The 15,385-nt window shown below is 40.6% G+C and overlaps 1 protein-coding gene across 6 annotated transcripts in view; it reads left to right on the top strand.

The window, feature by feature from the left end:
* Nucleotides 1–15,385, top strand: part of FBXW2 (F-box and WD repeat domain containing 2) — a 34,327-nt gene that overhangs the window by 163 nt on the left and 18,779 nt on the right. The window contains exons 2-4 of one of the 6 annotated variants that reach the window (XM_054502823.2): nt 67–175; nt 5,136–5,553; nt 14,812–15,006. In XM_054502823.2, coding sequence (XP_054358798.1) covers nt 5,451–5,553; nt 14,812–15,006 — 298 coding nt within the window. In that variant the 5' untranslated portion in view covers nt 67–175; nt 5,136–5,450. Of the gene's footprint in view, nt 1–66; nt 438–5,043; nt 5,554–14,811; nt 15,007–15,385 lie in introns of those variants that run through there. The other 5 variants (XM_054502822.2, XM_063649874.1, XM_063649875.1 and 2 more) reach the window with 5 other exon arrangements.

Here is a 15,385-nt window from a genome sequence, read left to right as displayed (position 1 = left end):
GGGGACTGTTAGGCGCCCGCGGCTCTGCTGACCCGCCGCGCCTTGGCTGTTTTTCTTTCCCTGCAGGCGCCATGGCTGCGGAGCGGACCCGGCCGCTACAAGGCTCTGGCGGCCCGAGCGTGCCTAGTAGCTGTGAACCCGGCGCGAGGTCCCGGGCCCCGGGGCGCTCGCTCAGGTCAGTGCCGCGCGGAACACGATTCCGAGAGCAAGGGACCTGGGAGCAACGAATGGGTTGATGGGATCCGGATTTTAGAGACGGGAAAACAGGGTTTCGGAGTTACTGCCTCCTACTGCCTCCATTTCCTTAGCTGCGAAATGAGTTAACAGTGATGTCCCAGGGCTTCCAAACGTTTGAAAGACGATGAAGTGTGATGAGGTGGTTTATGAAGTACAAAGCGCTATACTGCGCCATAATTGTGGGTATGTCATGAAAACAGGTGTGTATGTGGGGTGCTGCTTGAAGTAAAGCAAAGATAACAATATTAATGCTAAGTAATAATGGTAACTGACATTTACTGTAGGCTTACAGCGTGCCGGGTACTGTGCTAAACGCTTTACGTGCACTGTCTTGTTTAACCCTCATAAAAACCCTTGTAGGTAATGCTCTTCGTGGCTGTATTTTACAAGTGAGGAAGCAGGGCGTGAGACAGGTGAAGTGATTTGCCCAAGGTCACCCAGCAACAAGTGGAGTTGCAAAACACATATTTTATAAACATTATTTGTATTCTTTCAAAGCTTTAAAAAAATCACCTTAAAACTAAAGACTATTTTTTGATAGTGTATTATACTTACGTGGTTTTCAGTTTTAAAAGGTATACAATAAAAAGGGACCCCTCATTCGTATTCTGCAGCTCTCCGGTTCTCTCTGGAGGCAACCAGGGTTATCAGTTTCTTGAATATTCAGAATACATTTTATGCATATGTAAGTTTATAGGTGTGTATACATTTTCAGCGCCTCTATGCTCTTTGTTTGATAAGAAAAGGGGGAAATGAAGGCTCCTTCCCTCTACCACTGACAATTATGTTGCTTTCACTCTTGACTAGGCCAGGTTCTGATAGAGGAGGGGAAAACACATTTACACTGTTTTCCAGAAGGTCGTGTCTCTAATACTTCAGAGTATAGGTTTTGGGAGAGTGGGTACGGGGCAAAATATTGAGCCTGCTACTTCCTGTGCCATTCTGGGAAAGCACTCCACTTCTTGAGCCGTAAATTTCCTCATTATGTTAGTTAAGGGCGGCATTATTGATACCTTCCATGAGGTTATGAAGATGAAATGCGATAATGTTTACCAGTGGTACTTTTTCTTTAAAACCAATATAAATATGTGAGTTGCCTAGGTAACATAGGGAGTTAATGGCAGAACCTGAGACCAAACCCAGGCTCTCATTTCCATGTAACAAAAAGGAGTCTTTTTGTTACATGACCCACTTTGTGATTATTGATACTGAAGGCAAGAGGGCAAGTTGAATGTTAACTCTGAGGTAGGGACGTAGGGTAAGAGGGCCAAACAGCAGGGAATGTGGATAGAATAAGGCACCTACTGGGAAACTAGAGCCTCCAATAAACAGGTGTTCTTCTTTATAAAATTAAACCCCTAGTAAGTTTGAGCCCTTGAGTTTTTCTTCCAGGTATTTTGAAGAGAAACTTAGTGATAAAATGATAGAATCAAAAGAGATGTTAGTGGTCATGTCCATTCCAGCCTTAGTGTCACAGAAATCTGTCCTGCCAGGTATTCATAGTAGTAAAACTAACAAAAAGTACCATTTGAGTTTTTACCCGCTAGACTGTACACTGTGCTAAGCATGTCCCTGCTATATTTCTGAGTTTCACCCTTCAAGTTGGATGATGGCTTCCATTTTACAGATGATAAAACTGAAACTTAAAAGTTAGTTGGACATGCCCATAATCACATAGGAAGTGGCTGAATCAGCAAAACATCTGACCGACCTCCAAAGTATTTTCATTTATCACAATGTACCTCTGTGTCCAACTGTCCTTGACTATTCGTGGTAATGGGAAACTCACTACTCTGGAGGTAGCTATTCCATTGTTGGAAAGCACTGAGATTTAAAAGCTCCTCATGTTGAATTGTAATCCCATTTCCTGAGGTTTGTGCAACCAGTGTATGGTATTTCTAGAGGCTGCCTAAAAGAGTCCAGTTTAGACCTTTTACCTTAGAAAGCCCCCTCCAAAGTTAGTTGATCTGTTTAGAAAAGTAAAAATTGGTGTTTTTTAAATAGTGCATTCTGCAGTTAGTGAGACTTGCTTTTTTAGGGAAAAAAATGCCTTTTTCAGAATAATCAGAGGTGAACTGCTCAGTCCTACAAGGGATTGAGTGGTTTAAAAGGCAGTCTAAGAGTTGGGAAAATTTTTTTTATTAAGAGTTAGGAGAATATATAAATCTCAGACATGGCTGAATTTTTTTAGAGGTGCTCTCTGAAAAAGCTTTTTCCATAATCTTTAGCGGTGTCATGGGCACATTAATTTGGCATTTTTTTTGAAATTTAAGCTCTAGGGTACATGTGCACAACGTGCAGGTTTGTTACATAGATATACATGTGAGTTTGGCATGTTATAATATGTCTCTTAGATATTTGTGAATGATGGGAACCTGATAATATTTTAATGAGTATTCTAAATTTGCCTTGTAGCCATTTGAATAACAATTCAGCTCACTTAAATAGAAGCATTTCTACAATAGATGTGGGTCAGCGTGTGTGTGTATGTGTGTATATATGTATGTGTAGATGTGATGGAGGAAGCTTCCCACACCACACTTTTCACTGTTAAAAATGTTTCCGGAGCAGGTGTGTGGTTTTTTTGTTTGTTTGTTTGTTTTTTGAGACGGAGTCTTGCTCTGTCACCCCTGCTGGAGTGCAGTGGCGTGATCTCGGCCCACCGCAAGCTCCGCCTCCTGGGTTCACGCCATTCTCCTGCCTCAGCCTCCCGACTAGTTGGGACTACAGGCACCTGCCACCACGCCTGGGGAATTTTTTGTATTTTTAGTAGAGACGGGGTTTCACTGTGTTAGCCAGGATGATCTCGATCTCCTGACCTCGTGATCCGGCCGAGCCCGCCTCGGCCTCCCAGAGTGCTGGGATTACAGGCGTGAGCCACCGCACCCAGCATGGTGTGTGTTTTTAATTGACCAGTATTAATTAACTAGCTGTTGTGACAATATGCAGATGCCCACAGAAGATAATTGCTTTGTCTTGTTGCAAATTACTATTTTTTAAAAGTAGAGATTTTGAAGAAATGTTATATAGATAAGAGGGTTGTTAGGATTTAGAGGAAGGAGGGGGCTTGTTATTGCATGATAAGTCGATAGAACTTTTAGCCATCTGATTATCTTTTGTCAGCTAAGTAAATTTTTAATACAGATTAATAAATCTTCTCTAGCCCAAACTTTGGCTTCAAAAGTATTATCTTGAAGTCTAGTCACAGTTCCAGAAATCAAAACTGTTAGCAGATGATGTGATTGCAAGGTTTGGTTGCTTCTACTAATAAATCAGACTGCTTATTTGTCTAAGAATGTTATTGCCAAATTTGATATTGGACACTTATGATTTTACTCACCTTACATTAACAAAGTTGGAAGATGAGATCTTGCTTTTTGTGTAGACCTGATCTAGGTGATATGTCTGGAAAGAAATTAACTTTCCTTTTTCACATTAATTTGGACATATGTTTTTAAAGTTAATATGACAGTCTTGTGAGAAACAGTATTCAGAAGGAAAGTTTTTATTAAATCATGAAAATATTTAAATATATGGAAATAAAGAGAATGATAAATCCCTGTGTACACATCACCCAGCATTAACATCTGTCAACACATAGTCTTGAGAAAGATAGTTTTTACTGGTTATATTTTTTGTAATCTTTCATTAGTCTAATCGTCATTAAGAGTGAATTAACACCTGTTGACACTAATACAGGATACTTTAAAAAAATTATTTGTTACAGTTAGCTCAGGAGCAATTTGTCATTCTCCTAAAGGAGAAAATGGTGTAATGGGTAGACACACTACCTCCAGATCTTACCACTTGGTCGTGGTTCTCCTTGTTGTCACTTATTTTAGAGAGAGAGCTTGGTACCCTGATCTTGAGAGCACTGGCGTCCAGTCTGTTCTGTGGCTATTTAATAGCCCTGTGAATATAGGCAAATCACATACCTTCTCTAACCTGTAGTTTCCTCATTTGCAAAGTGAAGATGATAATGTCTATTTTCTGGTGTTTTATAAACATCAGGATTATTAATTTGCTTTATTTGTGCAGGCCTCCAGGACCCTCATGGCTCTCGGGGGCACGTGGTTAAGAGTTGTCACAAGCTCATATGAGGCTTATAAAAACAGACTAAAGCCACATAAGTTGTTTTGTAATTCATATTCTAAACAGGCAGTGCCATAAAGAAGTTGGAAGAACCAGAATTCCTGAGGCAGATAACTTACCACACCTGCTTGCTTTTCTTCCTAAACCTTTTCATCTGAACATCTGTTGCAAAACCAAGTAGTCAGTTTTATGATTTTGGTGACAGGTTGTGCCTGCCATGATAATCAGTGTCTCAGGTTACTGCTCAGGAGACTTGTTTCTGATTGTCACATCCTGGTGCTTGCTTTTGTGATTTTAGTACCCAAATAGAATGTATTAAGGAATTCATTAAGGAAATTGTTTTATAATGGTTTTGATGGGGGAAGGGTGTATTATAAAATATACTGTTTTATAATGAATTGTTGGTAAATCTATTACTATGAAGATGCATGTAGCACGTGCTAGACTTCAAAAGGAATAAGTCACACACACCAGTCTGTTTCACTGACATGTTTTGGATTCATGATTTGTTAAAGTATGTTTTCTCAAATGTGTTTTCTTTTGTGTGCATGGAAAGTGTTCAGATAAATATGGTGTATTAACTGTAAAGCTGTAACTATGCATAAAGTTGTAATGGCAGATTTTTTACACTAATTTTTAATACTTCATTTGTTAGCAGTCTTGCTTGAACAGTCTTTTTGAGCAGAACTAATACAATATTTTGATGTGCCACAGGTAAATTTTTCCATAACCTTATGGAGAGAAAGGACTTTGAGACATGGCTTGATAACATTTCTGTTACATTTCTTTCTCTGACGGACTTGCAGAAAAATGAAACTCTGGATCACCTGATTAGTCTGAGTGGGGCAGTCCAGCTCAGGCATCTCTCCAATAACCTAGAGACTCTCCTCAAGCGGGACTTCCTCAAACTCCTTCCCCTGGAGCTCAGTTTTTATTTGTTAAAATGGCTCGATCCTCAGACTTTACTCACATGCTGCCTCGTCTCTAAACAGTGGAATAAGGTGATAAGTGCCTGTACAGAGGTGTGGCAGACTGCATGTAAAAATTTGGGCTGGCAGATAGATGATTCTGTTCAGGACGCTTTGCACTGGAAGAAGGTTTATTTGAAGGCTATTTTGAGAATGAAGCAACTGGAGGACCATGAAGCCTTTGAAACCTCATCATTAATTGGACACAGTGCCAGAGTGTATGCACTTTACTACAAAGATGGACTTCTCTGTACAGGTAAGAGATGTTGAAACTGTTTTTTGGGTTTTGTTTGGTATTTCATAGGGTGTAATCTTGAACCAATCTTCAGCTTTGAGAATGACAAGTGTTGATTATATGAGATATGTAGAGTGACGTTTTTTTCTCTATTCCTGAGTGGATTTTCCTCCCTTATCCTCTTCCTTCTCTCTAGAGAACACAATCATTTTTATAAAATTTTATGAGAAAAACGCTTCAGACTGTCTTTTAAACATTATGTGAATTACAAAGCTATAGATTACTTTTTCTTTGTGTTTCCTCCATGTGTAGTCCTCTATGTTACGAAATTCTGTTTCTTTTTCTGTTGGCACTGATATTTGAGGAAAAAACAGTGGAAAAATTGGTATCTAATCCTAGCAGGTAGTTAGATCATTATGGTCAAATTACTTAACCTCTGTATCTTTAAAATACGGGAAAGGAGGTCGGGCGCAGTGGCTCATGCCTGTAATTCTAGCACTTTGGGAAGCCGAGGCGGGTGGATTGCCTGAGCTCAGGAGTTCGAGACCAGACTGGTCAACATGGTGAAATCCTGTCTCTACTAAAATATGAAAAAGTAGCCGGGTGTGGCGGTATGAGCTGGTAATCCCAGCTACTCGGGAGGCTGAAACAGGAGAATCGCTTGAACCCTGGAGGCGGAGGTTCCAGTGAGCTGAGATCGTGCCACTGCACTCCAACTTGGGTGACAGAGTGAGACTCCCATCTCAAAATAAATATATATGCATATATGAAAGAGATATTTCTTCCTTGCTCTGAAATCCTGTGATTCTAAGTAGAAGAAGTAGAAGTTGGAGTTTGGGCCTGGGAACAGAGAGAGCTGGATATTTTTAAACTAGGCAATTAAGTAATTTTATGAAACAATATAATTATTAAAAATCTAAAATTATATATTATTTTCCATTTATAATGGGCGTGTGTTTCTGTATGTGATTATAACTAATTCCCATGTGTTAGATAATACATTTTGAGAGGCAATGTAAGTAATTCTTAGGCAGCATTTAGAATGACTCCAGGCAGTTCTTGCTAATAATCCCAATGCCTGTTTCCTTACATTGTATATAATATATAGAAATGCTTGGTGTTCTTTTTCTTCCAAGATAACTTCCAATAAACATTTGTGTATTACAGTATAAACTGTTCCTTTGTGTAAATATATCAATAGTCATTATTTAGCCATTTCCATATTAATGCCTGTATGAGTCCATTCTCAGACTGCTAAAAAAAAACTGCCTAAGACAGGGTAATTTATGAAGAAAAGAGATTTAATTAATTCATAGTTCCACATGGCTGGGGAGGCCTCAGGAAACTTACAATCATGTCAGAAGGCAATATGATCATGGCGGAAGGCGAAGGGAAGCAAGCACCTTGTTCACAAGGCAGCAGGAGAGAGAGAGAGTGAGTGAAGTGGGAAGAGGCCCTTATAAAACCATCAGATCTGGAGAGAACTCACTCACTATCACGAGAACAGCATGGGGGGCCACCCCGATGATCCAGTCATCTCCCACCAAATCTGTCCCTCAATACCTGGGGATTACAGTTCAGGATGAGGTTTGGGTGAGTACACAAAGCTTAACCATATCAATGTATATTCAGATTGTTTCTGTTTTTATTAGTGTCTTTGTATTACCTCTTTTTCCCTTGAATTCATTTGGGACAGAAGCCTAAAAGTAGAATCACCAGATACAGAAGTATGAATTATTTTATAGCTCTTTTTTTTTTTTTTTTTTTTTTGAGATGGAGTCTCACTCTGTCGCCCAGGTTGGAGTGCAGTGGTGCAATCTCGGCTCACTGCAACCTCTGCCTCCAGGGTTCGAGTCTCCTGCCTCAGCCTCTTGAGTAGCTGGGATTACAGGTGTGCGCCACCACACCTGGCTAATTTTTTTTGTATCTTTAGTAGAGGCGGAGTTTCACCTTGCTGCCCAGGCTGGTCTCAAACTCCTGACCTCAGGTGATCCACCCTCCAAAGTGCTGGGATTACAGGCGTGAGCCACTGTGCCCGGCACAATTTTATAGCTCTTCTTAGTGCCCTTTCCAGATAGATTGAATTGATGCCATACCAATATAGTCTTAAGTAACTTGCTTCTCCCTCAAGAGTCTCACCAGACTCAATTTAAATATTTTTAATGTTGAGATGTATCATTTCTCAAGACTGTTTTACAATGCATTTCTTTATTCATTAAGGGTATATATTATGTGGTGATATTTTCTCTGAAATGCTAGACACTCTGCTGGTTTTGGAAAACAAACATTTGATTTAAAGCATTTCATGGTTTGGTTTGTCATCCTGAAGTTATTTCACACTTTATTTTCCTTGTGTTACAAGCCTGATTACTAGAACAGCATCACCAGTTCTTCTAGGCTTTGATGTACTTTCTCTGTTGTGCTGATGGCTTTTCCATGTCTCTTTTGCCTCATGATTTTAAAAGATTAAGATGCAGTTGACCAAGTGAGGGGGCTCATGCCTGTAGTCCCAACACTTTGGGAGGCCAAGGCAGGCAGATTATGTGAGCCCAGGAGTTTGAGACCAGCCTGGGCAACATAGCAAAATCCCATCTCTACAAAAAAATACAAAAAATAGCTGGGTGTGCTGGTTCACACCTGTGGTCCCAACTACTTGGGAGACTGAGGTGAGAGGATTGTTTGAGCCCAGGAGGTGGAGGCTGCAGTGAGCTAAGATTGTGCCACTGCACTCCAGCCTGGGCAACAGAGCAAAACCCTGTCTCAAAAAAAAAAAAAGATTAAGATGCAGTATCACCTTGGAGCTTGGAGCTCCTACTGGCAGTTGACCATTTTTTCACAACCACCTCTAGCATTTTTTTTTTGAAACAGGAGCTCCTCTGTCACCCGGGCTAGAGTGCAGTGGCGCAATCTCGGCTCACTGCAACCTCCTCCTCCTGGGTTCAAGCGATTCTCTCGCCTCAGCTTCCTGAGTAGCTGGCATTACAGGCACGCGCCACCAGCCCGGCTAATTTTTGTATTTTTAGTAGAGGAGGGGTTTCGCCATGTTGGTAAGGCTGGTCTCAAACTCCTGATCTCAGATGATCTGCCTGCCTTGGCCTCCCAAAGTGCTGGGATTACAGGTGTGAGGCACTGCACCCAGCCGCATTTTTTTTTTCTTTTTTGGAGACAACCTCTCACTGGGTAGCTCCATCCTGGAGTGCAATGGTGTGATCTTGGCTTTCTGCAGCCTCCACCTCCTGGGCTCAGGTGATCCTCCCACGTCAGCTTCCCGAGTTTAGCTGGGACTACAAGCGAGCAACACTATGCCTGGCTCCTTTTTTGTAGAGACAGGATTTCACCATGTTGCCCAGGCTGGTCTCGAACTCCTGGGCTCAAGCACTCCACCCGTCTCAGCCTCCCAAAATGCTAGGATTACGGGTGTGAGCCACCATGCCTAGGTCCTCTTGCTTTAAAAAGTTTTTTTCTTCTCTCATCAAACCTTATTTTTGAAATGTAGTAAAAACTGCAGTTACTTGGAGTGGAAGTAAATGGGAAATATTCACTGAATTCTCTAACTACCGGGAAAGTTAATACCTACAATTCTGCATTTTAAGATTATTCTCTCCGTGGGTCTATATGTTAATGTGATTTTTATTCTGATTAAATTCATCAGGTTTGCATATTTAAAATTATGCTGTGCGGTGGTTGAAAATGATCCAAAGTATTAGTTTAATTTTTCTAACAACAGCATCCCTGGAACTGTGAGAGAAGTATTTGTTTCAGAATTATACATGTGTTTGTATCATCTTGTTACTTAAGAGATTGAATTTTCACTGTGGTGGAATTGGGAAACCCTGAATTTGGCAATAAACTTACAGTGACTCTCACATTAGTGCCTTGAGTAAGCAATAGACAGTTTTATTGAAGAGATTAATGGCTAATGACATTGAGGTAGTTATCCTTCTCTTTCGCAGTTTATTTCTGAAATGGTAAGAAAGGAATCTATTATGCTTTGTGCTGTTCAGTAGATATTTACTTATGGGATGCCTACTGTTTGAGAAACAATGTGAGGGCATACATGGATGAATTAGAGCAGTTCTTTTCTTGTGGAACATACACACTGGGACCAGGAAGATGACCTGACTGAGGTAAAAGTCTCTGTGGACTATAGCAAATCAAGAACACTTGCCTTTCTAAAGAGTGCAGCTGGTGCTCCATTGTAATAAATTATTGCCATGTGGGTGGGTTTCAGGGTCAGAGTTGTTAGATCTGACTTCAAGAGAAGCCTGAAATCTAGAGTTCTGTGCAATAGTCTGATTTTTTTTAAAGTATTATTAAGATTTTTAAGATACTGAATGGGGAGGGATTTTTTTCTTTCGTTCAACGTAAGAGTCCACATTTCTTTAGCCCTCTTTCACCTCTATGCTGCATCACTGGTGATCTCTTTGAAAACATGTTGGGTTAGCCAGTGCAGCAAATGGGAGTCCAGAGGGGAGGCTGACATAAAGCCAGAACGGAGCAGAGAACAGTGATTCCTAAAGGATTCTCAGGAGTAGACTTGCATCACTATAAAATGGAACTTGACTCTACCTGATTATTATTATTTTTTTGGGGGTGTAAAACTGGCACAATGTTTTCCTATAACAACTAGTTTAAATAATTAGTTTGGATAACCTTTTTTTTTTTGCAAATTGTGTGAAAACATACATAACATAAAATTTACCGTTTTAACCATTTTAAAGCATACAGTTGAGTGCCATTAAGTACATTACGTTGTTGTGCAATCATCACCACTATCCATTTCCAGAACTTTACATCTTCCCAGACTAAAACGGTATCAGTTAAACACTACACAGTGTTAACTGTATAAACAGTATATAATACACTATATAGTTAAACTGTATCCAACTTTTTTGTTTGTTTTTGGGGGGGTTTTCTTTTGAGATGAGGTCTCACTCTGTAGCCCAGGTTGGAGTGGTTGGAGTACAGTGACACGATCTTGGCTCACTGTAACTTCTACCTCCTGGACTCAAGCGATTCTCCCACTTTGGCCTCACAAGTAGCTGGGATTACGTGTGTGCACCACCACGTCCAGCTAATTTTTGTATTTTTTATGGAGATGGGGTCTCACCATGTTTCCCAGGATGATCTCTAACTCCTGGGCTTAAGCACTCTTCCTGCCTCAGCTTCCTGAAGTGTTGGGATTACAGGCATGAGCCACCATGCCCAGACTAAACTCTGTCAGTTAAACATTGCCCATGCCCCTTCCCCCACAGCCTGTGGCAAAACAACCATTCTGCTTGCTTGCTTGCTTTTTTTTTTTTTTTTTTGAGACAGAGTCTCGATTTGGTGCCCAGGCTGGAGTGCAGTGGCTCAATTTTGGCTCACTGCAACCTCACCTCCCAGGTTCAAGCGATTATCCTGCCTCAGCCTCCCGAGTAGCTGGGATTACAGGCATGCGCCACCGTGTCCGGCTAATTTTTGTATTTTTAGTACAGATGGGGTTTCAACGTGTTGGCCAGGCTGGTCTCGAACTCCTGACCTGAGGTGAACCAGCCTCGGCCTCCCAAAGTTCTGGGATTACAGGCATGAGCCAGCATGCCTGGCCCACCATTCTACTTTCTATGAATTTGACTACTCTGGGAACCTAATATAAGTGGAATCATACAGTATTTGTTCTTTTGTGGCTGGCTTAGTTCACTTGGCATGATGTCTTCAAGCATCATGCTATCAAGCATGATATCATAACGTGTCAGAATTTTATTCCTTTTTTTTTTTTTGAGATGGAGTTTTGCACTTGTTGCCCAGGCTGGAGTGCAGTGGCGCCATCTTGTCTCGCCACAACCTCCACCTCCCGGGTTTAAGCAATTCTTCTGCCTCAGCCTCCCAAGTAGCTGGGATTACAGGCATGCACCCCCACGCCTGGCTAATTTTTGTATTTTTAGTAGAGATGGCGTTTCTCCATGTTGGTAAGGCAGGTCTCAAACTCCTGACCTCAGGTGATCCTCCCGCCTCAGCCTCCCAAAGTGTTGGGATTACAAGTGTGAGCACCCGGCCAATTTTATTCCTTTTTAAGGCTGAATAACTCCATTCCATGTATGTATGTGTGTGTGTGTGTGTATATATGTATGTGTGTATATGTATGTATGTGTGTGTGTGTGTGTATGTGTGTATATATATATATATATATAAATAAATAAAATATATTCCATGTATGTATCACATTTTGTTTATCCTCTCCCCTGGTTTTTAACTGCCTTCTTGCCTCTAGTTTTCCCCCCTTCAAACCTTTTTCCATGATATAGCCATAGCGATCTTTCTGATATGCAAATAAGGTCATAGTTAAACAACCTCCTAACCCAGTTCTGCAGCCAAACCTTGCCACTGTTGCGCAGTCAGACTGGACTGTTTTCATAATCAGTGTTCATGTTTTAGGCAGTGCTTTTGACAAGCATTTTGAATAACTCCTAGACAGTTTTTTGAATGATTCCAAATAGTTCTTTATGACTTGATCCCCAGTTCCTTTTCAATAATTTTTGTGTTGTATATAGAGATATTTAATAGTTGCTTTAATAGGTATATACCAGGGATTGGCAAACTGTAGACTGTGGGCCAAATCCAGCAGAAGAGAGTAATTGCAACTCAATAGGTCAAAGTCTAAAATACTTACTATCAGGCCTCTTACAGAAAAAGTTTTGGTATATACTATTCCTTTTGTTTTGTTTTGGCCTGGCTAACTTATTCATCCTTTAGATTTAAATTAGTTAAAACTTAAAGGTTTTTTGTGGTTTTTTTTTTTTGCCATGATATTCTTTCTTGAAAGAGTCCTATACCAAAGCCCAGCTTAAAAACAAAAGAGGAGTGTAGTTGAAGAGCCAATCATGCCAGTTCCTAAGGCATGTCCAATTACGTGTTAGAGCATGGTCATAAATTCAGTGGAGCCTCATCTGAGACGTTTTCTCTTCTTGTCCGCTCCTTGTATTTGCTATGGGCTTTTGTGGTGCCTACCAGCTACTCTACTGAATTATTATTGCTTGTTTAGCCCTTTTGTCTTCCCAAGTAGACTGAGTGCCATGAGAACAAGAGTCGTGCCTGACACAGAAGTTCTATAAATATATGTTGAATGAATGAATGAGACCCCAGTTGAACACTGGTAACCAAAACCAAGCTCATAAAGGACCTAAAATGATTTCCTTTCCTACTCTAGCTCCTTAGGAATACAGTCACAACATGCCTAAACTGAAGGCCTTAAAGACTATCTAGGCTTATGCTCTCCGGTACAGTAGCCACTAGCGCCATGTGGTTTTTGAGTACTTGAGCTGTGGCTAGTCCAAATGGAGGTGTGAAATACTGGGTTTCAAAGACTTACAATGTAAAAGAATATAAAATATCTCAATATTTGTATTGATTACATATTCAAATGACATTTTTGATATACTGAGTTAAACACATTTAATTATTTTAACACATTTCCTTTTTTTTTTTTTTGAAACAGAGTCTTGCTCTGTTGCCCGGGCTGGAGTGCAGTGGTGTGATCTTGGCTCTCTACAACCTCCTCCCGGGTTCAAGTGATTCTCCTGCCTCAGCCTCCTGAGTAGCTGGGACTACAGGCGTACGCCATCATGCCTGGCTAATTTTTGTATTTTTTTTAGTGGAGACAGGGTTTCACCATGTTGGCTAACATTTCTTTTCTTTTTTTTTTTTTTTGAGATGGAGGCACTCTGTAGTCCAAGCTGGAATGCAGTGGTGTAATCTCAGCTCATTGCAACCTCTGCCTCCCGAGCTCAAGCGATTCTCGTGCCTCAGCCTCCTGAGTAGCTGGGAGTATAGGCGCGCCATCATGCCCGGCTGATTTTTTGTGTTTTAGTAAAGACAGGGTTTCGCGATGGTCTTGAACTCCTGAGCTCAGGCAATATGCCTGCCTTGGCCTCCCAAAGTGCTGGGATTACAGGCATGAGCCACTGCACCTGGCCCAACATTTCTTTTTTAATGTAACTATTAGGACATTTTAAATTATATCTGCAGTTTGCATTATATTTTCTGTTGGATAGCACCGTTCTAGACCATTGGCTCTCAAAATATTGCTGATGAGTTAGAATCACCTGGCAAACTTTTAAGATTATTGGACCCTGCCTCAGATGTTCCCAAGTTAAACTCTCTGAAAATAGGGACCTGCCTGTGTGTTTTGATAAAGTTGTATCACATGGCCATTGAGAACCAACCAAGTCCTACCCCTCTTTTTATACAGAAGGAAACAGTCTAAATAGCAAAGTGACAATAAATACAGTCTTTATTTCAGTATGCTGTCATAGTTTTCCCAGGTTAAAATTCATACTCTAGCTCTTTCATAGGTGATGGCTATTTTTCCATTGTCTCAAACAGTGGTTCTTGACTAAAGGTAGAATTGTGGCAGGCTTTATTTAGTCATTTCAGCTTTTTAAAAACTGGTCATTTGGTGCTTTCCTAGGATACTGTGCCATTATCATAGTGACTGTATTTAGTGGATTCTCAAAAATGTCTTTTTATTTGTTGAGGCTTATTAAAGGGTCATTGTGAGAATGAATTAATCATTAGGATTTTAAACTTAAAGCAAAGTCCTGAATTGTCACCATGATTAGTATAGAATTTTCATCAGAGGCAGAAATAAAGCCAACTTTTCCCTTCAGAATCTTAAGAGGCTTTACAAACTCTTTGTTGAGTTGTGAATGTCTGGGAATAATTTATCCCAGGTTTTTCTTGAGGTTTCTTCCTTCACATATTTCAAGATGACTGGAGCAATTAGCAGTTAGCTTTTGCAGAAGTTAGCCCAAGCTCTGAGGTTTGTCTTTGACTTGCCTTAGAGTGGAATATATTTCAGCAAACACCTTTACTATTTAACAATCCTTAACTTATTCAGAACTGTTGGGTAATGGACAAGCATGCAAGTGTAAACATGCAGTCATGTGTAATACCTATTTATTTGAAGTCAAATCAGAGAGCTATGATAGCCAAGGATTTATGAAATTTTTCAAGTGGAAGCACCAAGGGATGCTTTTAGTCTAATGCCCTTCTGTAGGCTGAAAAGTTAAGGGAAAGTGTCTCACCCAAAAAGCTTGGATTCTGTCCTAGTGCTTTTGACTCCGTTTTGGTGACTCTAAGCAAGTTGTGTTACTCTCTCCATGCTTTGATTTCCTCAGTGGTAAAGTAGAGTGCTAGAGGAGGGGACCATTAATGTTCTTGAAGAACACCATGATTTTGGGATTGATTTTCCTTCTTTAGTGTGTTTGTTTTCTTATTAACCTCCCTGTTTTTCTCTTGAAGGGTCAGATGACTTGTCTGCAAAGCTGTGGGATGTGAGCACAGGGCAGTGCGTTTATGGCATCCAGACCCACACTTGTGCAGCGGTGAAGTTTGATGAACAGAAGCTTGTGACAGGCTCCTTTGACAACACTGTGGCTTGCTGGGAATGGAGTTCCGGAGCCAGGACCCAGCACTTTCGGGGGCACACGGGGGCGGGTGGGTTGCCCTTTTTCAAGGGTTTTTACAACTTAGCCTCATCCTTTTAAGCCAGGAGCCAAGAATGTGAAATGCTTTTTTTTTTTTTTAATTTAACCTGCTTTTTTCAACCCTCTTTCTTAGTCACTGCAGTTATTTCCCTTTATTCTAGTTACTCTTATTTCGAGTGTTTTACCCAGTTTTGCTTTTTCTTGCTTTCTTCTATGTGTGTACCCTTCTGGTGGGAAGGGTAGTTTTCATTCTCTCTCTGTTTCTCTCTCTCTCTCATTCTCTCTCTCCCCCCTCCTGTTTCATTTATATCCTATTGAACAGACAGTCCCTTGGCTTTTATCAGATTCCATACCTCTGAACTGAGTAAATCCTACTTGTGTAAATTCCA

The sequence above is a fragment of the Pongo pygmaeus genome, chromosome 13 (genome assembly GCF_028885625.2).
Source record: "Pongo pygmaeus isolate AG05252 chromosome 13, NHGRI_mPonPyg2-v2.0_pri, whole genome shotgun sequence".
Taxonomy (NCBI): domain Eukaryota; kingdom Metazoa; phylum Chordata; class Mammalia; order Primates; family Hominidae; genus Pongo; species Pongo pygmaeus.
The sequence above is the reverse complement of the archived record's forward strand: the minus strand, read 5'-3'. Positions and strand labels throughout refer to the sequence as shown.